This window comes from Sorex fumeus, unplaced genomic scaffold, assembly GCF_029834395.1.
Source record: "Sorex fumeus unplaced genomic scaffold, SorFum_2.1 ptg000125l, whole genome shotgun sequence".
Classification (NCBI taxonomy): Eukaryota; Metazoa; Chordata; class Mammalia; order Eulipotyphla; family Soricidae; genus Sorex; species Sorex fumeus.
In genome coordinates, this window is record NW_026606182.1 from 4,444,997 (window position 1) to 4,472,943 (window position 27,947).

At 44.8% G+C, this 27,947-nt stretch overlaps 1 protein-coding gene across 1 annotated transcript; it reads right to left on the minus strand.

The window, feature by feature from the left end:
* ST13 (ST13 Hsp70 interacting protein) lies at positions 1-27,938 on the minus strand. Its single transcript, XM_056137451.1, has 12 exons — positions 27,575-27,938; positions 21,584-21,641; positions 17,756-17,831; positions 17,045-17,115; positions 14,575-14,641; positions 11,835-11,919; positions 11,612-11,722; positions 10,585-10,687; positions 7,609-7,725; positions 4,857-4,905; positions 1,892-2,016; positions 1-510 (listed from the first exon to the last, which is right to left on the minus strand). Exons 1-12 carry the CDS (start codon positions 27,682-27,684, stop codon positions 382-384), a joined length of 1,101 nt encoding a protein of 366 aa, XP_055993426.1. The 5' UTR covers positions 27,685-27,938; the 3' UTR covers positions 1-381.
* Positions 27,939-27,947: the final 9 nt, after the last annotated feature.

The following is a 27,947-nucleotide window of genomic DNA, read 5'->3' on the forward strand; positions in this document are numbered from 1 at the left end:
ATATAGCCAACTCAAAATTTCTCTACTGAAATTTTATAATTACCTCCAGATGTCAAGCTTTTATTTCACCAAACTGAGCAATAAAGACTCAAGAGGATTAGAGAGATTATGCAGGGATTATCACACCCTTTTAATTGGTCTTAAATATTTTTACCGTTTAAAAATATTTGAAGTTTATAATTCCTAGTAGGAAACATTATCTGAATGAGTACCCTAAATGGCAAATGTTTCAGTTGCATATGGGGCAGAGGGCTACGGATCATATTCAAAGCACCCCAGCTTTCTTCACAAGAAGGTCAGAGGTACACTGGTTTCTATTATTGCGACATCCACGGGTGATCTAACTCGCCTTTTCTTCAGCAAGGGCTTTTCAAGAGGACATTATGACTGACCTCCAAATTTCGCTGACAATTTACTGATAAGATTCATGACCTTTGGGTTGCTCTGATATTTGGACATGTTTGCTGGATTCTGGGCCACATCCTGAAAGGCCACCATAACTTCTGGATCCTGGGGGGGAAAAAATTTTATTTGAAATTGATTAAGTCAGCAAGTTCATTACCTACATATAATCACAGTATAGTCCAGGAATGCTGCTCCGCAGCTGAGTTCAGGCCTTGCCTGTACAAGGTGCTAGGTTTGGTTCTCTGAATCCCAAAACCAAGTAAGTAACAATTAAAAAAAAAAATCCTATATAGACCTATAAACTTGTTAACTATGTCAAGTTAACTATGGTCTGGACAAGAACCTAAAATATAAGTTCTGTATGTACTTCAAAGTCAACTGGCACTTGAAATAGCTAATAAAAATGCATATAAAATGCTGATACAAAGAAAAAGTAGTAGTTACAGTGATCACAGAGTATTAACTATAGTTTCTATTTAAAATTTTTTTCCTTTGTGGGAAGTTTTGGACCACAGTCTGTGCTGCTCAGCTGTTACTACTCCTGGATCTGTGCTCCAAAGTGACCTTGAGCAGAGCTTGGAGGACCATATACAGGGCTCAGGATCAAAATGGGGTTGATTGGTTGCGTGTAGGTTAAGTACCTTACCCTCACAGTATCTCTTATTTTTTTGGAGGGGGGAGTCCACACCTGGCAATGCTCAGAGGTTACTCCTGGCTCTGCACTCAGGAATCACTCTCCTGGCAGTGCTCAGAGGACCATATGGGATGCCAGGATCATTGGCTGTGTGCAAGGCAAGCGCCCTGGACTATCTGCTGGACTATCGCTCCTCTCCAATGCCCCTCCCTAACCCCCCATACTATCTTTCCAACCCTTTAAATAGTACAAAAGGCAAAGGATTAAATCCCAGCCATCACATGAGACCTTTCAAGCACTGCCAGGGGTCAGTCTAAGTACAGGGCCAAGAATAGCCCCTGAGCAATTTAAGGTGTGGCCCAAATCCTTCCCACCCAAAAAGCTATTCACTATGAAAACTACCATGGAAACGTATGTCACAAGTACATAATTAGCTACTGATCACTTAATCACTTAACTTCCCGTTAGTCGTCGATTTGCTCGAGCGGGTGCCAGTAACGTCTCCATTTATCTTCCCGGAGCTACTGATAATTCAGAATAATTAAAATATGATCAACACCATATTTTAATTATTGTCAATTATTGCCGTATCTTATTTATGGTCAATCTTTGTCTCAGCACAAAAAGTGTGTGTGGGCAGGGGTATCTTACTCATGTAAAGACCAATTTTTGTTTGTAGACCACATCAAGTGGTACACAGGGGCTACAACCAGTGCTCACGGGCACCCTTGGAGACCTCAGGGAACCAAAAGGTATTCAGTATCAAACCCTGGCTTCCCACATGCAAAGTAGATGCTCCAGTTCTTTGAACTAGCATCCTGGCTCATAAAGGCCAAGTCTGCAAAGTCTCACCTGCATGGCTGCCAGAACCTCTGGATCACTAAGAATTTCATTGAGTCCGGGCATTCCTGCCATTCCTGCCATTCCAGGCATTCCTCCAGAAAAAGCACCACCAGGCATTCCCCCAGGAAAGCCACCTGCAAGGATTGAAAGAATTGTATAGAAGCAAAGATATTATCCAACAGTATAAAATCGAAGAACACCAATTCCCTCTGATTAACACACAAACAAGGGTGCCATTAAACCAAATGAATTTGAAACATATTAACTAAATGTAACAAAAGAATTTCTGTGTGTGCTTTGTTCTGGGTCACATATGGCTGTGTTCAGGGGACTATATATGGTCTCCGAATGGCTGTGTACAGAACAAGGGCCCTACCCACTGTAGCATCTCTCTGGCCCTGAGGTTTGGTTTATTTTTGAAGCCAGAACTTTTGTTTGTAAACCACAGTTTATTTAATAGTGTAAGAGGTGGGGCCAGAGCAACAGTACAACAGGTAGAGCATTTGCCTTGCAGCAGGCCAAACTAAGTTTGATCTCTGGCATCCCATATGGTCCCCTAAGCACTACCAGGAGTAATTCCTCAGTGCAGAGTCAGGGGTAAACCCCTGAGTGTTGCCAGGTGTAACCAAAAAGAAAAAGGGGGGGGGGGGGGGAAAGGGGTCTGGGGAAAACAAAATAAAACTTAACTTTTGGTCTGGAGTGATATAAAGAGCTGTGCCTTCCACACCATGGATCAGGTTTGATCCCAGCACTGCATACAGTCCCCAAAGCACCACTAGGAGTGATCCCTGAGCAGAGCCAGGAATGTGGGTTTCCCCACACACACACAAAAAAAGAACCCTTATTCTTCACTTTTAATGGGCCACCCCAACTGTGCTCAGATCTTAATGCTGGATATGCTCAGGGCTCAGTCCTAGCTGGGCTTGGGGGCCGCTATCTATGGTGCCCAGAACCGAACCAGAGCCAGTCTTACGAACAGGGAGCCTCTCTGACATGCGGCCAACACGGATTCAATCCCTGGCATCACGTATGTCTCCCCAAGCACTGCCAGGAGTAATTCCTGAGCACAGAGCCAGGTACGGGTCCCAAACAAACAAAGAATTATTTTCTCCAGTATAAAAAGGGCCCAGGAGCTGGTGTGATAGTTCAGCGGGTAGAGCATTTCCCTTGCACACGGCCCACCCGGGTTCGATTCCCAGCATCCCATATGGTCCCCTGAGCGCCGCCAGGAGTAATTCCTGAATGCAGAGCCAGGAGTAACCCCTGTGCATTGCCAGGTGTGACCCAAAAAGCTACATAAATAAATAAAAAATAAAGTAGAAGGCAACCAATTTTAGAGAGAAACAAAAAATAAAATAAAATAAAATAAAATAAAAAGGGCCCAGCTCCACACCCACTCTCTGAGAGACTAAAGAGACCAGACTGCTGGGGTGGTTCAAAGCTCCCGGAGGGCACAGCATCTGCCAATTTTGCAAATTTTGCAGTAAATCGGATGGGAAAGCTGCATAAAAGCCACTGAGCTGAATGGACAGAGCATAACACAGAGGGCTCAGGGTGCACTAACAGCTCAGTGAATCCTCAATGATCTTAGTGACACCACTGTGAAGTATGCGCTCAACTAGCAATATGAAGGAAACGATACTATGTCTGCTAAGGGGGCAGATTTGAAGGGTGAGTGCGAAACTGAGGACATTAGTGGAGGGAAGGTCACACGCATGGTAGGACTGGTGTTGGAACACTGAATACCTGAAACAACTGCATTATGAACAACATTGTAAATCACCTATCTAAATAAAGTTTCAAACATTTTTTAAAAATACATGTTTTCCGGGGGCTGGAGCAATAGCACAGCAGGTAGGGCGTTTGCCTTGCATGCGGCCAACCCGGGTTCGATTCCCAGCATCCCATATGATCCCCTGAGCACTGCCAGGAGTAATTCCTGAGCGCAGAGCCAGGAGGAACCCCTGTGCATTGCCGGGTGTGACCCAAAAAGCAAAAAAAAAAAAAAAAAAAAAACCCAAACATGTTTTCCTCCAGACTCAAGGGAACTGGGAATGGGTGACCACCTCCCATCTCCCCCTATTTCCGGCAGATCAGCAGTCACACCCACAAGCTGCCGCTGGTGCCATATAGTCTCATTAATGGCCATGATCCAGAGATTCAATTTAAATTTCTCAGAAGAAAACGCAGAACGATATGCCACTGACATGTCACCAGACCCCACACCAGGCTGTTTCATTCAAGGCAACCCGGGGTGGGGGCGGGCGAGGTCCCTCCCCATCCACCAAAAACCTCAACTCAACCGCCAGTGTGCTCACGGCTGCTGACCACACCCTAGGACAGGTCTCACCCATGAGTGAATCTATTCCTAGACATCTTAACCTTAAACCACTGATTTACCCAGAGTAGCACACCACATCTGATGGGGTGTAAAGCAAAAGGCAAGCAATCACAGGGGGAAATACATTTATACAGATACATATACAAGCACACAAGGCTCAACCTTTAACATGCTACTAATGTAACTAATAACTTATAGAAGGGTTTAATGGCTTCTTGTTAAATACAACAATCTTCACACACTTTCCTCTAAAAACCTTTTTTGTCACATTTTTAGTGAATTTTCATAACAATACAAAATAAATTATTTCTGTTCTGCTTTCAGGGCAGGGCTTGGAGTCTGGAATGGAAATAACGGTGGTGGGAAGGAAGTGGTGGGACTGGTGTTTGAATAAATGTAATCAAATATTTTGAAGTTTATAAAACTACACGTCTTCTCAAACTGTGAGAAGTATATTGCATTTTCACTAACAAGAAAATCTAACAAGATTGAATCTTTTTAGAGGATGACATTCTATAGACTTTTCAGTGTTCCAGAGACTTTTTCTAAATATAAAGTATTTACCTGAGCTCCTAAATCACACTACTCAATTATTTACACTATTAACAGTTTAAAATTTTTCCTTAGAAATACCTGGGAAAGATCCATACTGAGGTCCTGATTGTCGTCTGGCTTCTTCCTCCTTCAATATAAAAAGAAAATAAAATACACATTTAAAAGCTTCCTTCTAAGACCAAAATACACATTTAAAAGCTTTCTTCTAAGACCCTATTATTAGCACAACCACGTAAAACGTTGTAAAACAACCTAGTTAGGTACTTTTGACAGAAGGAAAAAGCTGGCATGCAAAATTTTTTTCCAATTTAAATTTTTTGGGGCTCTGGGTCACACCCGGATGTGTTCAGGGCTTACTCCTGTTTCTATGCTTATGAAAACACCTGTCCATAAGCATAGAGACACCTGGTACAGGTGTTTTCATGAGCAAAAAACTAAAAACTAATAGCTAATTTTAAATTCCAAAATTTGATTAGAAGGGTTAAATAACTAAGAACATGATTTTTGTTTCCTAAACTCATCTTTTCCTTAATTTTCCTCCACAACTCAACACAACTGAAGACTTTTTACTGATTTGTTTTCAAAACACAAAAGAGGAAATGCATGCAAGCTATAAAATCATCAGATGGGGCTAGAGCGATAATACAGTGGGCAAGGCTTTTTTACCCTGCACGCGGCTGACCCTGGTTCAATCCCCAGCATCCCATATGATCCCCCGAGCACCGCCAGGAGTAACTCCTGAGTGCAGAGCCAGGAGTAACCCCTGTGCATTGCCGGGTGTGACCCACTGACACTGACACTGTCCTCCCGTTCATTGTTCATCGATTTGCTCAAGCGGGCCCAGTAACGTTTCCATTTTTTTGAGACTTGTTACTGTGTTTGGCATATTGAATACATCACGGGTAGCTTGCCAGGCTTTGCCACGCGGACGAGATACTCTGGGTAGTTTGCCAGGAATCGAACCCAGCTCAGCTGGCTTGGCTGCAGGCAAGGCAAACGCCCTACCGCTGTGCCCCCCAAAAAGCCAAAAATAAAATAAAATGATTAAAATAAAGATAAAACCAGATGATACAAAAAAATATATAGGGCTAGAAAAAGAGTATAGGGGTTAAAGCAAGCATCTTACGTGCATGAGGCCAACCCTAGTTAGGTCCTTGGCAGTGTATACGGTCCCAAGACACTGTTAGGAGTAATCCCTGAGCACAGAACAAGAAATAAGCCCTGAGCACAAACTGGGTGTGGCCTAGCCTCATCCACCAAAGATGAAACTAAAAAATGTAAAAATTAAAAAATCATAAACTACCATTGTAAAAAAATAAAACATGATGCTTAAAACATTAAATGACAAAAATTTAATTGTAATGTTAAGTTATAATAATACAGTTTCAGGACCATTTGTTCAACAATGTTGGAAATACTTAGAAAAAACCTGATAGAATCATGGGCCTGAGAGACAGTACAGTAGGCAGGGCACTTGCCTTGCGTGCAGATGACTGGGTTCTACCCAAGGCACCCCGTACGGTCCCCCAAGTCTGCAAGCTGTAAATGCCTGAGTGCATGGCCAAAAGTAAGACCGGAGTATCGCAAGCGTGAACAAAATAGCAAAAAGACAAAACAACAACTGCAACACCCAGACTGCTGACCTCAGTCTGATCCCCAGCACCATGTAAGATCCCCCAAACACTGTCAAAAAGCTAGCAAAAAAATCTAGAAGAATTTACTTGTTTGGGGTGGAGGGTGAGAGGCCATATCCACTGATGCTCAGAGGATACTCCTAGCAGTGCTCTGGGGACAATATGGGATGCTAAGGATCAAACCTGGATTGACCACCTGCAAAGCGAACACACCACCCACTGTACTATCTCTCCGGCCCCTCTAGAAAAAACCTTAAGAACAGCAGGAAATGTAGGTTTCTGTTAATGTGGCTAACCTCAGTCTGATCCCTGGCACCACATTGTCAAGAATGAAGCCTGGAGAGTCAAAGAGACAGTACAGAGCAGAGGGTAGAGGGCTTGCCTTGCATGGTCCCCTGAGATCTATCAGGAGCTATCCCTGAGCAGAGCCGGAAGTAAGCTCTGAGCACAGCAGGGCATAGCCAAAAATAAAAGAATGTGCACAGAGCAAAGACTAAGCACTGAACACAGTCAAGTGTAGTCAACTGACCCTCCCCTCAAAAATTAAAAGTAGGCAAGTAAAATTTCAATAACCATGAATCAATTCACTATTATAAACAGGGAAAAAATAAAATAAACCTTAGCAAATCTGAACAAGCATTATTCTTCTTGAAGTGGTGGGAAGAGGGTGTGTTTCGGCCACACCGGAAGTGCCCAGAGGTCACTCCTGGAGATGCTCAGGGGACCACATGTGTTGCCAGGGATTGAATCAGGGTCTACTGAATGCACAAGAAACAACTTACTCCCTGCAGTATATCTCCAGACCCAGAGTATGATTTTTTTTTTTAAGTAAATAAGACTATAAAATTTTAATACTTGACACAAAAACCTCTCAATTTTATCAGGACAGAAAGAATACAATACAAAGAAATATTTTGATTTTAAGACCAAGGTTCAGTAGTAGAAGTGCCAAACATTGTACGACTAAATCAAGAACAATTTTGAAACTCTGCATCTCACGTGATTCAATAAACTAAAAAAATTTTTTTTCATATTTACACCAATAAGAGACTATGAAGGGAAAGAAAACCCAAACCTTTAAGCACTACCATTATCCTATAGATTAGCAGTCAGCATTATGTAAGTCAAGAATTAAAATACCCTAGGTCTTTAATTCACTTTGTTTCCCTTTAATGGTTTAGCCATAGAAATTTTACCCTCTGGGCTCTTTCATGTTCTTCCCGAGCCTTCTTAACCCGTTCTAATCGTTCTCTGATCTCCCGCTCTTCACGTTTACGCTCATATTTTCTCCGATGTTCTGCAATTTTCTGGGCCTGGAAAAAAGAAGCCAAAAATTAAGTATAACAGTAAAGTCAGTCCAAGATGACTGATTTGGTAGTAACTCTTCTTTGTTAACATGTCTGTAATTCAACACATATTTCTGAGTAAGTTAGAAAAAAATCCTAGCATACCACATTAAGGAACTAAGAGCAAATAAGCATTCTCATAATACTTATGAAAACATAAGTATTATAATCTATTAACAAAACTAAGTTGAAAAACACTTTCTATTGCACAGCAATTCTTACTGATACATGTCATAGGAAGGCATATATTGGAAACAGACATACCTATTTAACTGAAAATTAAGAGAAAATACATATACCAGTAGTAGTACAGAGCTTATGCACATAAAATCAGTTATTTGATTCAGAAAAGGAAACACATGTAGGAGGATCATAATCAACTATTAACATTATTTGCAATTACATTTATGACTCTCATATTCTAGAATATCTCAGGCAACAGTAGGCCTGTAGCCTTCCTGCCCCGCCGAGACCACGAGTTGCCCCCCACGAGCGGCTCTGTGGCACGGCCATGGCCCCAGAGGCACACGGACCCAATTTGGAACCCAGCGGCTTTTGGCAGAAATCCCTCCAGACTTAATTAGTAAAATATCAGAAACCCAAAGTTGGACGGCCACTATTGCGGCCGCACAACATCATATGGTGTTCATAACCAGCAATAGAAAACAAATTATTTAACGATACCTTTTCAGCAGGTCTGATTGTTGGGGGGAAATTCTAAACAATAATGGTGCATCTTTTGTCGAAATAATGAATGTAATCAAAGTAGAAAAAGAGTTAAGTGGAAATCATCTGCCTCACAGGCAGGGGGAGGGGTGGGATGGGGGGGTATATTGGGGTTCTTGGTGGTGGAAAATGTGCACTGGTGAAGGGATGGGTGTTTGATCATTGCATGACAGACTTAAACCTGAAAGCTTTGTAACTGTTCTCACGGTGATCCAATGAATAAATAAATAAATAAATAATTGGGGAAAAAAAGAGCAGGCCTGTAATTTAAATAAGGAAAATCAGGGCAGGAGAGATAGTACAATGGATAGGGTGTTTGCCTTGCAAGTGGCCACCCGTGTTTCATTCACAGTATCCCATATGGTCCCCAGAGCAACACCAGGAGTAACCCCAGAGCGCCGCCAGGTGTGGCCCCAAACAAAAAAATCATAGAGTGTGGTAGTAAATGTTACACAAAATCTTCACGGGAGTTCTTGAATAAATTCACTAAGGTAAAACTTCCCATAAAGTTATTTAGAAGGAAAAAGAATTTAAACCATTTTACTAACTCCAAGAGGCTCCTGAAGTGCTCGCAGCAGCCCCACAGCAGCCTGGGCAGGTCCACCCTGCAGAGCTGCCTGTCCTCCTTGCCCACCTCCAAGTCCAGTCAGTTGGACATAAAGTTGGAGGCTAAGGTAGCGTGAATGCATGAGAACAGTCTCAAGGGGCCCCAGAACGGGAGACTCCAGTCCACTCCCACACCCTGTCCTTAGGTCCAGGGTTCCTGGACGCTGGCTCTGGAGACTAGAGGCCAGGGCCTGTTGGGAGAAACAGGAAGCCCGGATTTTCACAGACTACCCAGATTTCAGTGTCAGTTTTCATCTTTCCTTTGTTTTTGCAGTGGTAGGCAGGGTGTGAGCTGGAGTGATAGCACAGCGAGAGAGCGTTTGCCTTGCACACAGTCGACCCAGGTTGGATTCCTCCGTTCCTCTGGGAGAGGCCGGCAAGCTACGAAGAGTATCCTGCCTGCATGGCAGAGCCTGGCAAGCTCCCCCGTGACGTATTCGATATGCCAAAAAACAGTAACAACAAGTCTCACAATGGAGATGTTACTGGTGCCCGCTCGAGCAAATCGATGAACAATGGGAGGACAGTGTTACACAGTGCTAGTAATGATTTTTTTTGTTGTTTTCGGGCCACAACCAGTAATGCTCAGGGCTTACTCCTAACTCTGTGCTCAGAGAGCTTGGGGGACCATTTGTGGCACCAGAAATTGAACTGGGGTTGCTGTGTGAAAAGTTAAGCATAGGATTCCTGTACTTTATCTCTCTAGCTCATTAGTGTACATTTTTAAAGATATCCTAGCTTTGGCACTCACTATTATAATTTACCCCTGATATTATTCTTTAAAGGTGGAGAAATGGGGCTGAGGAGAGGTCTCAAAGTGCTAAAGCACATACTTTGCTAATGGGGGTCCCAGGTTCAATCCCAAGCACCTCACCATCTCCTGAGTACCAACCTGGGAGTACACAGTTAACATTTTTAGGTTTGGCTCCTCTCTCCCACCTAATTTTAAATTTTTAAACGCTAAAACTTTGCTCAGGGGTCATTCCTAGTGCAGGACTATATGAGGTACCCAGGACAGAACCTAGGCCTGCATGTCCCAGCAAGCACCTCAAACTGTTGAGCTACCTCTCCACCCACGAAGTTCTTTTGTCCATGCTATAAATGTGACGACCTTTTTTCCCTTTTCTAACTTTCTGGTTAAAATCTTGTACTTCTTAATTTTTTCCCCCCTGGGCCACACCCACAACACTTCAGGGCTTACATCTGCCTCCATGCTCAGGAACACTCCTCGCGGGGCTTTGGGAACCATATACAATGCCAGTGACTGAACTATCGGCTCTCTGACTACAGACTATTACAGTTTTGTAAACAGGGTTGCATATTCAGTATGAGAAACAGAAGTAGCGGGACCTAATGAGATCGCATGAACACAATCTTTAGAGATTACAAATTGTAATTTCCAGGTATTTGTTTCTGTGCATGTCTCCCAGGTGCATTACTGCCAAGGGAAGCCCCACAACCGTGGACTGTCCCCCCTTCTCTACTTTCACATACCCTGGGCTGGACTTCTTTCAGCATGGCACTAGCATCATCGTCATAATCCAGTTTACATGCAAGGGCAAGGTCATGGGCGGCTTCTTCCCAGTGGCCCAGAAGTCTGAAACAAATTAAATATCATTTTAAGAGCTTTCATAATACAAGTTAATTCGTCTTTCTTATTGTTAAAAAAAAAAATGATACTCCAGGGGCTAAAGCGATAGTACAATGGGTAGGGTGTCTGCTTTACATGCAGCATCCCATATAGTCCCCCGAGCACTGCCAGGAGTAATTCCTCAGTGCAGAGCCAGGAGTAAGCCCTGGGCATCACCGGGTGTGACCCAAACCAAAAGAAATAAAGAATGCACTCCAGTCCTGACTTAGCTCCCTGCCCCTTGACTACGCTTCTTAAGAGGGGCAAGGACAAGAAGAATTAGAAAAATATTAAACTTTAACTAGAAAATATTTTTATTACTCTGAAACAACTTATATATACTGCAGAATGCAAGTAAACACATAACCAAGGTTTCTGACACTAGGTGAAAAGTGTCAAAAAGAAAAAAAAGGGGTGTCAGCTTTAAGAAAGACGAACTCATGTAACTTATCATTACGTGGAAGGACCTAGAAGTTAGCACTGAGTGAAGCCCAAAGGAGAAAGACAGATACAGAATGATCTCTCCCATATGTGGTAAAGAAACACGGACCCACATGTGTGCTAGACATCAACTCAGGGTCAGTCATATGCAACGCAAGAGCTTTACGCTGTGTTCTAGCTCTCTGGCTCTGTTACCTGCACTTCTCAGATAGTTTTGAAAAAAAAAAAAAAATTCCTGAGCTTATGTTTGGTTGTATGGTCAAATACCATGAAGGGCAGTATTCTTTGAATGAAACAACTCAAAGAGGCCTTTACTTTCTAGTATGTTCCTTATGATTGTCTCCAATACTTCATATTGTTCTTTGAAATTAAAACTTCAAGCATTTTTTAGAAGAACGCATAAAACATCAGATTTAAATAAGAGTTCTGAAAGTAATTAAGCTCCATTACCTGTGGGCTTTCCCTCGCCACTTATAAGGCTGAGCTGAATCGGGATTAATTTCAATGGCTCTGTCACAATCTCGGATAGCAGCATTTGGCTTCTGTAATTTGACATAGACGCTGAAAAAGTGCAATGTTGGAAAAGTATTCATGTTAAACGGAACTGCAAAGAAACAATCCTAATGAGCAGGATTATACATCAAGGAAAATATTGTTTTGTTTAAATTCTCACCTGGCTCTCTTGGCATAGAGGATGGCCAGGCGAGGATTCAGCTTGATGGCATCTGTGAACAAGTCGATGGCTTTCTGTAGTTCACCTGAAGCAAAACCCATGATTGAGAAACATTCAGAGGACAAAAAATACTAATAAATATTGAATTCTTGTTTAATAGCTTTATATTCTTCAGTTTATTCTTCAGATCAGGCTATGGAATAGAGATAGTATAGTGGGTCTGGTACCTGCCTTGCACATGGCCAACTCAGCTCAGATCCTTGGCACCACATGCAATTCCCATAAGTACCACCAGGAGTTAATCCCTGAGCACAGAGCCAGGAGTAAGACTTGAGCATTGCTGGGCATAGCCCAAAAACCAACTAAATAAATCTACTTGCTGCATCCCACTTCATGGTTATTTTGTTTATAAACCCTTCAGTGAAGTCATTCAATAAAGTACTAGATGGGGCTGGAGCGACAGCACAGCGGGTAGGGCATTTGCCTTGCACGCGGCCAACTCAGGTTCGATTCCCAGCATCCCATATGGTCCCCTGAGCACCGCCAGGAGTGACTGCAGAGTGCAGAGCCAGGAGTGACCCCTGTGCACTGTCCGGTGTGATCCAGAAAGAAAAAAAAAAAGTACTAAAGAATCAAAGATTGACTATTCTGTATCAAAACATACTATAGAAGGGCCAGAGTGACAGTACAGTGGGTGGGGCACTTGCCTTACACACAGCTGACCCAGGTTCAATCCCCAGCATCCTATATGGTCCCCTGAGCACTGCGGAGAGTAATTCCTGAATGCAGAGCCTCTCAATCCCTCCAAAAATAAACATACTACGGAATCAAAGAATTCCATGCGAAAAGGAACACTTCATACGAAACATGAAGAGTAGCAAGATAAATACAGAAGTTTGAGCTAAATTTCATAATTCACTATAAATTACTGTGTTAAAGATGTTACAGAATTCATAGAATATAGAAAAAAGGGGTAAGGTACATGTCTCAGTGGTAAGAGCACATGCTCTGGATGCGTGAAGCCGGAGTTTGATATCTGACACAATTTAAAAAAAAAAAACACCAACAACCAAAATACACAAGAAGTATTTTTTTAAAGAATTTCTTGAGGAGCTGGAGTGATAGTATAGCAGAGAGGTGGCACCTGCCTTGCACACAGTCAACCTGGGTTTGATCCCTCTCACCACATATGGTGCCCTGAGTCTGCCAGGAGCAATTCCTGAGTGCAGAGCCACAAGGAATCCCTGAGCACTGCCAGCCAGGTGTGCCTCCCCACCACCACCCAAAAAAAAAAAAAAAAAAAAAAAAAAAAAAAAAAAAAACCTTCTGCAGTGTCAGGAACCGAAGCCAGGGCCCAGCACACACAGCATGTGCTTCCAGCCCTTGGCCCATCTCCCCAGGCGCCATCTATTAAGCTTAGTGATTCTTAACACCTGCCCCTCTCCTCCCGGGCCTCTCACTGATTTTACACTTTCCCCACACGGCAGCAACACTGGCCTTTCTGCTATTCCTTGAATATGGAACTGCATTTGCCCTGTTAGTCTCTGTAGTCTTCCTCCTTTCTCAAAGGTCCTTCCCTTCCAGGCTTCTCCCTCAGTTGCTTTCCTGACTGCCCTTGACAGCTCCATCACTGAAGATTCCTTTACACAGTTTATCTTCACCCCCCCACCCCCACCTCCACCCCAGATTTCTGGGCCACACCCAGCGGTACTCAGGGTTTATTCCTGGCTTTACACTCGGGTCACTCTGGGAAGTCTCAGGAAACCGTATGTGGTGCTGGGGATTGAATCTGGGTTGGCCACGAGCCAGGTACCCTACCCACTATACTATCTCTCTGGCCCCTCTATTTCCATCTCTTGATGAAGTCAAGACCCAAAACACCCCTTACTCCCCACACACTCACAAAATTAAAACCTCAGTCATCTATCAACTACATCTAGATGGAGTCTACATCAGCGTTCCGTAACAGCAGACTCCACCATGGCACTGTCACACAATGCCACAGCAGGGAGGAAGGGTTTGCAAGAAACGTTACTGGCTGATGAACATTTGTTAAAAGTGGTTTCTGGGGAAAATTAAGGCCCACTGCAATCTATTATCACTTTCTTTTAAAGGCTTTCCCCTTCAAAAACCTCCTTTCACAGGGCCGGAGCGATGGTACAGCGGATAGAGCACTTGCCTTGCACCCAACTGACCCATGTTTGATCCTCGGCATCCAGAGCACAGCCAAGAGTGATCCCTGAGTGCGGTGAGGAGTAACCCCTGAGCACCACTAGGTGTGGCCCCAAAACAAAACAAAAACAAAAGAACTCCTTTTAGGGGCCAAAGAGTACGGCAGGTAAGGTGCTTGCTTTGAACGCTGCCGAACCAAGTTCGAGACCCATCAGGAATGATTCCGGAGCAGAGCCAGGAGTAAGCCCTGAGCTCAGTAGGATGGGTTCCCAAACAAACAAATATGTATATAAATTAAAAAATTAAAATAAAAACCTCCTTTCAACAGACACAGCAGGATTACAGTCATATTAGGGTCTCATCTACCTTAACTCTCTACCAATCTTATTATTGGTATCAAGTGATTATCAGGCTTTTTACCAATTTAGAGCATCTCCTCTCGTATGATATACTAAAAGAGTTGTTGCCTTCTACTTTCCCACTACTCTGCACTTGCTGTGGTAGAGAAGAGAATACTCACAACACAATAGAACAGAGTAAAGAGAGAAGGAAAAGACTCGGCACTCACCATCATTCAGAGCATCAATGGCGGCCGCCTTCTTCTCATTTGCCTGATCCATCATCTCCTCGGTTATCTACAGGGAAATTGAAGGTTGGTTTAAAACAGAGGGCGAAGAAAGATGCATTTGAACTCTCTCAAGAAGGGGGTATAGCTGCAACCATTTCCATTAATTTTCTTCTCTAGAATCCAAGGAGCAAAGAGGGTAAGACTGATGAGTAAAAACTAAAGAAAACAAACCGCTGTACAGGATGAGTTCAGGAGGTAGCTCAAAGCGCTGAAATACCTGCTCTGGAAACAAAAGGCCTGGGACTGACCCCTGGCACCGCATGGTCCACTAAGCATCACCACGAGTGACCCCAGTACCAAATCAAGACAGAATCCCTCTCACTACCAGCTGTCTCCCCCAAAAGAAACAATCCTTCCATACTGACAAAAATCCACTAATAGTTATAAAACAAGATGCTATTCCAAGTCATATAGCATTTTCTTGCATAGGGGAAACAAGCAAAATTCTATAAAAGAACACAAGAAAAATATATAGCATGCCTGTGGAAGCAAACACTTCTGGGGGAGTGAGGCACGTTCAGCTGTGCTTAGGGACCACTCCTGGCATAAGAGATGACCAAGCCTATGTGGTACTGGGGATCAAGCCCAGCTCAGTCACACGCAAGGTAATCACACTACTTGTACCATCTCTCCAGCCAAGGAAACATTTTAATTTACCACCATGTTACTCAATAAATTCAAAGCACTCTGACAATTTCCATAATTTTTTAAGTTTTATCATTCTTACGAGCCAAGGCAATGAAAAATTAAAGATGACTTCAGCTTGACAAAATGGTGTGCATTTTATTCTGAAGAAACCCGAAAAATTACTCTAGAGAGAAATTCTAGTGAAAAAAAAATCAAAAAAAAGTAATGTGCCTGCCTTGTATCCGACACCAGTTTGCACCCTGAGTACCACCAGGGGTCACTCCTGAGCACAGTGCCAGGAACAAATCTGGAGCACAACAGTGGGGCCCCAACACTGAAAAGAAAAAAATAAAAAATAACTTTTCAAAAACCATCTTTGACTTAAGAATGTAAAGATCCTCAGTGGACAAGCTTAAATGAGGGCTTGAAACACAGCAAGACAGATGGATACTCCAAATGGATGTCAAACCAGGTGTCCCTGAGCTGCTACTCCCATACTTGGCAGTTCATCTGTTGTTTATTTAGAGACCCACACCCAGTGGTGCTCAGGGCTTACTCCTGGCTCTGGACCATATGAGATGCTAGAGCTTGAACCCGGGACAGCGGCATGCAAGGCAAACGAACTATCCACAGTACTATGGCTCCAGCCCAGTCAGGTGCACTCAGTGGTGCCCAGGATTGAACCAGTTTCCTTGCAAAGCATTGCTCTAGGCCCCTAAGTTACTCCATGTGCCCACAGTGTTTTGAAAGTAGTGACAGACACAAGAAAGTTAAGTGTGGGACCGGAGCGATAGCACAGCAGGTAGGGCGTTTGCCTTGCACACGGCAGACCTGGGTTCGATCCCCAGCATCCCATATGGTCCTCTAAGCACCACCAGCAGTAATTCCTGAGTGAAGAGTCAGGAGTAACCCCTGAGCACTGCTGGGTGTGACCCCAAAAGAAAAAAAAAAAGAGAATTATGTGTGAGGTGAAAAGAATATGGGCTGTCAGACACCTGCCAAAATAAATCTGGAATCCTAAGTACAGATCTGGCAAGAATGGTAAATTAAAAGTACACCTGCACCAAAGAAAGGGGCAGTCAAGTAAAAAAAAATTCAGCCCCCCAAAAAAATCACATCCGCCATTCCAACAAGATTCACTGTTTTCATGTAGTCAACAAAGCAGACTGAGAATTTATATATTCGTTTATTTTTGACTTGAGGCTCACACACAGCAGTGCTCAGGGGACTTTACCACATGCAAAGAGAGATAGCAAAGACACTGACCTATCTCTCTTGTCCCCAAGCTAATCTTTTTTCCCCCTTTCTTTTGGTTTTTGGACCACACCAAGTACTGCTCAGAGATCATTACTGGCAGTGCTCACGGGATCCCACAGGATGACAGGGACTTAACATAGGTCAAGCGCCAATAAAAGCAAGCACACTCCCCACTGTACTGTCTCCTGAGCCTCAGGCTGATACTCTGAAGTGGGTCAAGTCCGGAGAGAGTACAGTGAGTAAGGTGCTTGCCGTGCCAAGTGCCTGCCCCTGGGCTGACCCTCTGCATCCCATATGGTCCACCAAGCTTGCAGGAGTAACCCCTGTGCAAAGCCAGTCCCAAACCAAAACAAAATTTATCTTCAGGGCTGGAGATAGTACAGAGAGTAGGGCACCTGCTTGCACATGGGCAATCTGAGTTCAAACCCGAGTATTCCTTATGGTTCTTGTAGTCCTCAGAGACCCACTAGGTTGGGCCCCAAAACAAAACAAATTCCTTAATCAAACAAAAAGCCTCTGAACTTACCTCTACATCTTCATCTCCCATTTCCTGAGGAGTATCAGTGTCTGGTTCAATTACACCCTCATTGTCAATTTCTGCCGGAATGAAGAAAATGTTAAGACACAGGCTGTTCAATATAGTAGCCACCAGCCACATGAAAACTTCTTTGTTGTGGGGGATGGAGAGCCACACCCAGCAATGCTCAGGGCTTACTCCTGGCTGTGGTGCTCAGAGGACCATATGGGATACCAGGGATTGAACCCGGGTCGGCCATGTAAAACACCCTACCTGTTGAACAATCACTCTGGCCCCCATATGAAACTATTAAAAGCTAATGGTTCATTCAACTAATAAATTCAGTATTTTATTTTAAAATTTTTTACTTCATATTAATTTTACTTAAACAATTTTAAAAAAGAATTTTATTCTCCATTAAATATTTTACTGTTCTGACCAATTTACATTTACTTTTAAGTATGTTCAGAGCAACCTAGTATGTGACCTAACTTTTTCAACTATCAAAAAGTCTGAATAACAAATTCAGTATTTCCAACAAAAACGAACAAGTATTGAGTTGCACTAGAAGTGCAAAAATATTCTGGATTTTGAAGGCAGTATGAATAAAGGAAGGAAAATATCTCAATAGTCCATGCAGACTCCACATTGGAATGTTTAGGACATGCAGTCAACCCAGACCCGCACCACGTGGCCATTGACAAGCGTGGCGCCGCCTACCTAGATCACTTTCCTCGCTCGACGGCTCCTCAGCCTCGATGTTTTCCTCCGCCTTGTTACTATCTGCTTTTTCCTCCTAGCCAAGGGAAGTGAACAATGTGATCAGTATTTAATGATATCCAGTATATATACTAATTTAAACAGGTCTACAGACTCTTAATATACAGTTTCAATAATTTAACGTTATCTTCCCTGTTTTGGTAAATTATGTTTCTTTCTTTGCAGGGGATAAGGGTGGGGACTCCCCATACCCGACTGTGCTCAGAGGACCGCCTGTGGTGTCAGGGACTAAACCCAGGTCAGGTGCCGGTAAGACAAGACACCCTACTGCATCCTGTAGGGTCTCCTGAGTAATTCCTGAGCACCACTAGTATGACTCCCCCACGCCCCCCCAAAAAAAAGAAGATGCAAAGCAAATTTCATTTCTATTCTGTAAGTAGCTCAATTCTATGTATATAAAATAATCTGTACTTTTCAAGTTTAATCATTTGTCTCAGAAAATACACCACTCTGGGACCTCAGGAGATTGAGTTCAGAAGTCTGGGTATACACAGACCTGATTTCAATCCCCACCACGGCATGGTCCCCAGAGCATTGCTAAGTGTGGCCCTGGTGGCCCCTTGCACCACCACTCACTGGACCCTAGCAGTGAACTGTCCAGTTGGCTTACCCAAGTCCCATGGAGAGTAACCCTAGCACCGCACCATCCCACAGAGCATCACTAGAACATGAACAGACCACAAACAGGTAACCCAGACCGATTGTTTCAGTTTTGGGTCCCACCCATTGGCGCTTGAGGCTTACACCTGGCTGGGTTCAGGAATCACTGCTGGAAGGGCTCAGGGGACCGTAAGAAGTGTCAAGGATCAAACCCAAGTCAGCTTCAAGCAAGGCAAACACCCTCCCCACTATACTGTCTCTCCAGCCTCCCAATTTAACAGTATTGGTTATATGACAATACCAATTAGATGTTAGATCCCATAGCAGGTAATAAAAAAAGTTCTCTATTAGAACTTTTCCATTACAAAATTCTATTAGCACGAGGCCAGAAAAATCTCAACTGCTGGACACATGCTTAGTCTGGGACGGCCAGGCAAGCCCCCTCACCACACGATCCCTTGTGACTACCAAAAGTGAACCCAATGGGGGGCTGGAGCAATAGCAAAGCGGGTAGGAAGTTTGCCTTTCACGCGGCCAACCCGGGTTAGATTCCCAGCATCCCATATGGTCCTGAGCACTGCCAGGGGTAATTCCTCAGTGCAGAGCCAGCTGTAACACCTGTGCAGAGCCAGGTGTGACCCCAAAAAAAAAGCAAAAAAAAAAAGTGAAGCCAATGGGACAGAGACAGTATAGCAGGGTGAGGACTTGCCCTGCACACAGCATCCCATATGGTTTCCTGAGCACTGCCAGGGGTGATTCCTGAGCACAGAGCCAGGAGTAAGCCCTGAGCATCACCAGGTGTGACTCAAAGCTAAAAACATAAAAGAGTGACTCCCCCCAGCATTAAGCCAGGAGTCGCCTGCAGTAATACCAATGTGGCCCCCAAACGAAAAAACAAACTAACAAATACCAAGGAGTGGTTGGAAAATTGGAAATAATGGTGATGGGAAGGTGCAAAGGTGTGGGAATTGGTGTTGGAATACTGAATATAACAAAACATCATAAACAACAAAAATAAACGTTTAAAAAAAAATCACTCAGGAGGCTGGAGCAATAGCACAGGAGGTAGGGTGTTTGCCTTGAATGCGGCCAACACAGGTTCAATTCCCAGCATCCCATATGGTCCCCTGAGCACCGCCAGGAGTGACTCCTGAGTGCAAAGTTGGGAGTAACCTCTGTGTATTGCCAGGTGTGACCCAAAAAGCAAAAAAAAAAAAAAAAAAAAATCATTCAGGGTCAGGGTGGAGCATGGGTTCAATTCCCGGCATCCCATATGGTCCCCTGAGCAATGCCAAGGAGTAATTCCTGAGTGCAAAACCAGGAGTAACCCCTGAGCATCACTAGATTTGACCCAAAAGGTAAAAAAAAAAATTAATAAAAATACCATTCAGCATGGAGGCCAGAGTTACAGCACACCAGTAAAATACTTCCTGGCATGCATCTAACTGAGTTCAATTCCCTGCACTATATATGGTCCCTGAGCCTGGCCAGGAGTGATGCCTGAGCAGTCAGAAGTCAGTTCTCAGGGACAGCCCAAAAAAATCTTTACATATGTGTATTTATATAAACGTGTGTATACACACACACACACACACACACACACACACACACACACACACACACACACACACACTTCAGCAGTACTATAGAGCCCAGAAACTAACAAACTCTGACAAATGACATATCTGAAAACAACTACTCTGCAGGTTTTTTCTGAAGTCCCTTAATTTCATATATTCAACAACATTTTTCTTAAAAGAAAACACATTCAAACTCACAAATATTAAAAGAGCAAATTTTCTTAAGTTTAAGAGAGATAATCAGAACACCTCCGTGGAAAAATCTTTTAAGACATAAAGGCAAAAACAAAGAAAAAATGAGAATTCTGAAGGGCTCACTGTTTTACGAGGAGCTGTTTGGGGGGCGACAGCTGACGGTGCTGGAGCCAAGTCGTGCTGGGCATGAAATACGGGTAACTTGAGTCACACACTCACCCCCTGAAGGAACCATTCTTTTTTAATTTTATGGGTTTTGTATTTTGTTTCATGGCCACACCCAGCTGTGTTCAGTGTTACTGCAGGCTCTCTGCTCCAGTTTTGCTCCCAGCAGTGGTGGCTGGAGGGTCATGTGGTGCCAGGGCTGAACAGAGTTCCTTCACGCCATGTATGTGCTGCGCGTTACTGAGTCTTCTGCCAAAACCTTTTTTTTGGGGGGGGGAGGGAGGCCCAATTCAGGGTGCTATGGGTTTACTCCTGGCTTTATGCTCAGTGATCATTCCCTGCAGTGCTTGGGAACCATGTGTATAACCAGGAATGGCCACGTGGTACAAGGCATATCCCTGAACCCCTACACTGTCTCTCTGGTCCCTTGTAAGAAACATTAAAAAAAAAAAACACCCCACTCCCCAATTTCTGATATCCAGCTACTAGCAACCTCTTCTTAGTTTTACACATCCTTTTGGCAAATACTTGAAAGCAGCACTTCTTTATCAGGGGCCACAGGTGAGAACGGGCCATAGCACAAGATATGGTAGGATGGAGGGGGCCCCAGGAAGAAAACATGGTCAGAGTAGGCTGGTCACAGGCAGAAAAAGGTTGAGCAACACTGATCCACAGCAACACATGGATCACATCTGAAATACCCCTCAGGTGGTAAGAAAGAATTGAGAAATACTGTGATGGGTTACTGACTCTGCATACACTGGCAAAGTAAATACACTACACAGAAGAGCATGCCAGGTACTGCCGATACACCGAGGGCCAAAATCGCACAGGTGCAGCACACCACTTACAGTGGGCTTGGAGCATCTCTCTTTTACTTGAAAATGGAGTGGTCACTCCAAATTTGATTTCAAATTAAACTCCAGAGACTGGATGCTCAAACAGAAATCATACAGAGAGGGTCAAAGTGGGCAGGGCCTTGCACACGCCAACTCGGGTTTGATCCCCGGCATCCCATACGGTCCCCCAAGCACCGACAGGAATAATTCTGAGAGCAGAGCCAGGCGTAACCTTGAGTGTTTCTGGGTGTGACCCAAAAACGAAACAAGAATAAAGAAATTATACAAAGATTTTCTTTCCAAGTCATCTCTGTAAAGTCAGGAATATAACTTGTTATGAGAAATCTTATTAGTACTTTATTATTAAAACATAAAGATAAAATTCTTACCTTTATTCTTTCTTCTGACTTTGTTTTGTGGGGAGCAGGTGGTATTTTACCCCCCATGCTTGAAGGAGAGAAGAAAAGATTTGTTTAGAAAACTAGAATTTACTAAGTCACACATTTGTGCTAGAAAAATTATCTTGGGGAGGCGGGGAGGAGAATAAAAAGGTTTATTGGAAGTAGAAGGAAAATAGAAGAAAACTCCCCACTAGAAGTTTCTTATAAGTTACTTATAAGACCAAGTTTGAAAAGTTACATTTTAGATGGCAACCTTTGCAAATCTTTAAGAATAAACTCAATATAAATATTTGATATTAACTGCAATTTAAGAATATTTTTATTTTTAAATTGTTTCTTTCAACCTATTAATGAAAGCCTAATCCTTTCCTTGATTCAATAAATGTAATAAATCTATTCATATGCCATCAGGGCCTGGGGCCTGAGCTAGTACAGTGGTTCAGGACAACTCACATTCAATCTCCAACTCCCCACAGGGCCCCCTGAGCCCCCACCAGACATGATGCCTGAGAACAGAGACCGGAATGAGCCCTGAGCACCACCAGATGCTCCCCAAAACAAACAAAAAAACCCTAGGAGGGTCCATCTACTCCTCCTGATAGTGCTCAGAGAACTGTATGTGGTACTGGGGATCAAATCTGGGTTGGCCATGTGCAAGCCAAGAAAGGACCTTAACTTTACAGTATCTCTCCAGCCCCTTTTAATAGCTACTTTGATAGGTATGCAGTGATATCGCCTTGAGTCCGATCTCCTATAGACTGGCTATTTGAATAATCTTTTGTTGTGTTAGTTTGGGGGCCATAATCTGATTGCTCCTTGCTGTGCTTGGGACCCCAAAAGTCGGGGAAGGCAGGTGGCTGGAGGTTAGTATAGCAAGTAGGGCATTTGCCTTGTATGTGGCTGACCCAAAGTTCAATTCTTCGCATCTCATATGGTCCCCCAAGCCTGCCAGGAGGGATTCTTGAGTACACAGCCAAAAGTAACCCGAGCACAGATGAGTGGCACCACGCGCCCCCCCCCAAAAAAAAAGAGGTGTTGAGGGATAAAACCCAGACCTCCCGTATGCTAAGCATGCACTCAGCAACCACTCTCTCTGGGCCTGAGGCATCTCCTTTATGAAGTTCGGTTCTCATTCTATTACGAAACCAGAATCCAACTTTGGAGGTTTGCTGTTTGAAGGCCAATACTCAGAGATAAGAGCCCAGGAAAGGGAAACAGGTTTATCCAGGTATACTAGCAACCTGAGAAGATGGTAGGCCAAAGTCCAAAAAGCCCATCTTGATGCAGTCTCAAGAAGAGGGGTTTAGAGAGAAAACAGAGAAGCACAATTTTAGGAATGCAGTGGGAAGACGGGGTTGGGGGAGGAGACACAGAATGATCAGTATTTTTGCTTGTGGGCTGTGTAGCTGTAGTTGATAAAGGATAGTTTGAAGGGAAAAGGATTAGATAAGGAAACTGACCTAGTAAGGAAAGTGATGGTCCTGCCAAGAAATGTACCAATCTAACCCTAAAATAAGAGCAGACAAACCCAAATTGAGGGAAATTCCACAAACAACTGGTCAGTAATATTAAAAAACACCCAGGTTGGGGCTGGAGCAGAGCACAGCCGGCAAAGCACACAGCCAACCAGGCTCCCTCCCCAGCATCCCATATGGTGCCCTGAGCACCACCAGGGTAAGTCCTAAGTGCAGGAGTAATCCCTGTTTATCATTGGGTGTGACCCAAAAAAAGAGCCCACCCAGGTAATGAAAGTCAATTACTTCAGAAAAAAGAGTTCCAAGAATACATGCATGCCCTGCATCCAAAAGTGCTGGTTTTTAGCCCCTGAGCTGTCAGGGGCCACCCACCCCTCTCCATCAACCGTCCCCCCTCACACACACACACATAACTGAGAGGAATAGCCCTTAAGCAGCTTTGGGTGTGGCACAAACTCTTCCCCAAAAAAGATATTTAATGATATCACAGTGATATACAACACATAATTCTGAGAATTCAATAGCATTAATATGTTTCATGAGTTTGGTGGTAATTTTTAGACTTTTTATTAGTAGCAAATACATACTCAATAGTGTTACAAGCACAAGCTAGTAAATAGTTCAGGAAAAAGTTTCTCTTCAGATTTTGTAATTTTTCTGAAAGCTAGAAATTTCCAAAAGTTATAAACACTGAGGCCAGAGCGAAAGTACCACGGGTTAGGCACTTGTGCTTTGCAGGAGGCTGACCTGGTTTGATCCCCAGGACCCCATATGGTACTCTGAGCCCCGCCAGGAGTGATCCCTGAGTGCAGAGCCAGGAGTAACGTGAGCATTGGTGGGTGTGGCCCTAAAACCAAATTAAAAAAAAAAAGTGGGGTGAAGCCAAACCTGACAGTGCTCATTTGAAGCCAGGGGTAAAATCCTATCCTTCTGCATACTAAATGGGCACTATCTTCCTGGTATTAAAATAATAAATTAACATTAAGCTAACTTTTTTTGTCTCCAAGGCAGAGCTCAGGGTAGCAACCGCCATTCTTGATGCTACTCTGCCAACTGGGCCGTAAGTTCAGTGCTAAGGTCAGGCAATACTGGGGCCTCCAGAGCAACAGCAGAGGCTCTGGGTGGCCTTGCAAAGCAGGGTACTGAGCACCTGCACTGAGCATGCAAGACACGTGCCCCTGGCCCATCTCCCGAGCCCTAAATAAAATTTTACACTTTAAACCATGGCAGAAATATGGCAAATAAGTAAATGGACTGTTTTCCAACATCTAAATCTGGGTCTCTATGATTAATTTAGTATGGAAAAGAGGAGAAACTGAAATGCTGTCAACCCGAAGACCCCCCCCCCCCCCCATTTCAGCATTACACCCTGGACCCAAGAGCCTCTTCCCATCCACTCCCAGTCAAGTCCTCCTATGGTCACTGTCACTGTCCTCCCGTTGTTCATCGATTAGCTCGAGCGGGCCCAGTAACGTCTCCATTGTGACAATTGTTACTGTGTTTGGCTTATCGAATACGTCCCGGGTGCGTGCCAGGCTTTGCCGTGCAGGCGAGACACTCCCGGTAGCTTGCCAGGCTCTCGGAGAGGGGCAGAGGAATCGAACTCGGGTCAGTCATGTTGGCTGGGTGCAAGGAAGACCTCCTACCGCATGTGCTATCCTCCAAGGCTTAAAGCAAACGGGGTTGGATAGATAGTAACACTGTATCACTGTCATTTGGTTCATTTGATTTGCTCCAGCCTCCCCAGTGACCTCTCCATTCATCCCTGTCACCTGCTAGTGTAGTCTGATGGCATACTGGGGGCTCTTTCGGGGTCACGGGAATGAGGACCATCGTTGTTACTGTTTTTGGCATATCGAGTACGCCACGGGGAGCTTGCCAGGCTCTGCCATGCGGTGGGATACTCTCAGTAGCTTGCCGGGCTCTCCGAGAGGGATGGAGGCTTTTGGGGCAGCCTCTAATCACCTTTACAGGTGTTCCCAAGTCAGGCATATACTCAGGGTAAAGTACTTGCCTTGCACACTGCCAACCCAGGTTCAATCCACAAGCTCTCCCAGAAATGATCTGTAAGTGCAGCGTGCAGGGGGGAGGGGGGGAATGCCTCGACAATAGTACAAATAGTACAGTGGATAGGATATTTGTCTTGCACACTGCTGACTAGGGTTCGATTCCCTGGCATCCGATACAGCCCCAAGCACCACCAGGAGCAATTCCTGAGTGCAGAGCCAGGAGTAAGCCCCGAGTACTGATGGCAGAGGCTCAAATCACAAAAGGTAAAATAAAATCCTAAGTGGAGAGCCAGAGTGTGTCCCTAAAACTGAAATTTTTAAAAAAATTTAAAAGACTGAAAGCTGAGAACGAGAGAAAATGAGAATGAGAACATATGAGAGAATATCAAAGTAGAAGAGGAATCGATCATCAGGATAATGAGCAATGGCCTCAGAGACTACAAAAATGTCGATTTAACTTCGACTGAAATGATAACAAAGAGCTCAATGTTATTTTTCAATTTAAGTTCAGAAGGCAGCCCCACACACCCAAAAGATAGCAAGTTAGAAGGGGCCAAGAAAAATAAATAGACCCCGTCAGGAAAAGCTGGAATTATCGATTAGAAAGTTTATAGGATCTTTCTTTTATTGTGCAAGATACAAGAGGGAAAAAAACAAACATCTTAAGTTATCCAGCTATTCAACAGAGACAATGACTAAAACCTAGACTTTCACTCCTAGACCTGCAATTTATTTTAACAGCATCTTGTGGGTTTTTTGGAAATGTTTTAAAAAAAAAATTCTTAACCACTCTTAGTAGTTAACTATGGCAGCAATTTTGTGTTTCCAGAAGTTTCTTTACATACTTGCATATGTAACTAGAGCAAATCTTACAGAGAACTGGTGACTTTTTTAAAAAAAAAAAAGCCTTATCAGATTTTAGTTGTTGTTGCTTTTTGGGTCACAACAAGAGATGCTCACTGGTTATTCTTGGTGCTGCTCGGGGGACCATATGGGATGCTGGGTAGCAAACCCCAGCAGGACCACGTGCAAACGCGCGCCTCCCCCCCTCCCCGCTGTACTATCACTCCAGCCCGCCTTATCAGTTTTTTTAAAACAAGTTTTTCCCTTAGAACAAATTCAAGACAGAAATATTGTTTCAACTATTCAGTAAGGTTGGGCTCATCTTTCCCAATAAAAGTATTACTAAAATGGGGGAGAGGGGAAGGCGGAAGCACAGTACAGCGGCTCGGATGCTTGCCTCGCTTACGACCGGCCAGGGTTCGAATCCGGTCACCCACACGGTCTCCCGGGCCCCGACTGGCGTCCACTGTGGGCGCAGGGCCAGAAGTCCCGGGCACAGCTGGGTGTGGCCCAAAAACAATAAAATGGGGGCCCTGGACTGAGACAATAGAGGAAGATGTGGGGTTGGAACGCTACATGCAAGAAACCCCAGACTGACGGTATTTACCGGTGCCTGAAGATAAAAGAAACCTAAATGTCCACGAAATCTGGAAACGAGGGGGAGGCGGGAGGGCGGGGGAATGACCAAAACGAAACATCAGTTTGCAATTCTCTCATTAATACGATAGTTTTGCTCCGTCGCTATTTATCAGCATGGGAAAAAAATCAGCATCGCCGTTTTTTTTTTTAAATTCCCCACTAGCATTTAAAAACCGATGGCCGGCTGGGGGGGGGCCGGGAGGGGGGGGGGGAGGAATTTCCAATTCTCCTTTAAGTTCCCATCTAATAAGTAGAACTCATCTCTAGTAGAAGGCAAACCATCCAGACGAATTTATTTATTCATCTGTATTCCTTAAACAGGCCCTACCAAATGAAGACCATTTCCTAGAATCCGTGTCAATTAAGTCCGAGCACGTAGCAGTCTCGGGAATGAAAGAGAGATCGTGAAAAACCTTCCTTTCGCGGTGCCCCGGAAAATCTTTTTTTCCCTTAAAGAGTGTCTGAAGGACGGGGACCGACTGCAGCGGGTTCCCGAAATTAATTCCGCGCGGCCAGAATCCTCGCAAGTGCAAGAGGGGCCAGACACGACCGTCCGCCTGCTCCAAACTCAGTATAAATCTTTTATCGGGATTTTTAAAAGCCCGGGGCGGTGTGTCAGGGCGACCCAAAAAAGGGCATCAGATAGGAAGGGGGAAAAAAAAAAAAACTCAACTCCACGAGTTGTCCCGCGGAGTCTTGCAGCTCTCCGCCCCCCCCCACCCCCCACCAAATCCGCAATGTTCTGCATTTCTGCTTCGCCCAGGCACGCGCCCGGCGACCTCGGGGTTGCAGGGAGCCCCGCTCCGCCGCCTCCGGGGGTGGCTCCCGCGGCCCGCTGCCCCCCTGCAAAGTGCTCCGTCCTGCAAAATCCTGGGCCCGGGGAGCGAGCCACAAAGGCGCGGCGGCCGCGCGGGCCCCGCGGCGCCGCGCCCAGCGCCCCCTCCGGCCGCCCGGCCGGCCGCCCCCCCACCCCCAGCCCACGCCTCCAACGGTCCGCGGGGCCCGGGTCTCACCTCTCCACCCACTCCCTCAGGAAGCTCATTTCCTCGGCGTGCAGGATGCTCGGGTCCTGCTTACACATCCTCACGAAAGCCCGAAGCTCGTTCACTTTGCGGGGGTCCATGGTGCGCAGGCGGCGGCGGCGGCGGCGGCGGCCCCGGTTCCAGGCCCGGGCGCGGAGCTCGGCGTGACCGTGCGAGGGGGGCGGCTGCCGCGAGGCCGAACAGACTGGAACCTCCCCGGCCGCCGGCTCCGCCCACCCAACGGTCTCGTGACCCCGGGGCCTCCGCTCCGCGCCACCCGCGCCGCTCCCTCCGCTCCTGCGCACTCGGAGAACCTTCCAGAAGCGCGGCTGTTCGTCCCGCTGCCTGCCTGCCCGCCCGCCTC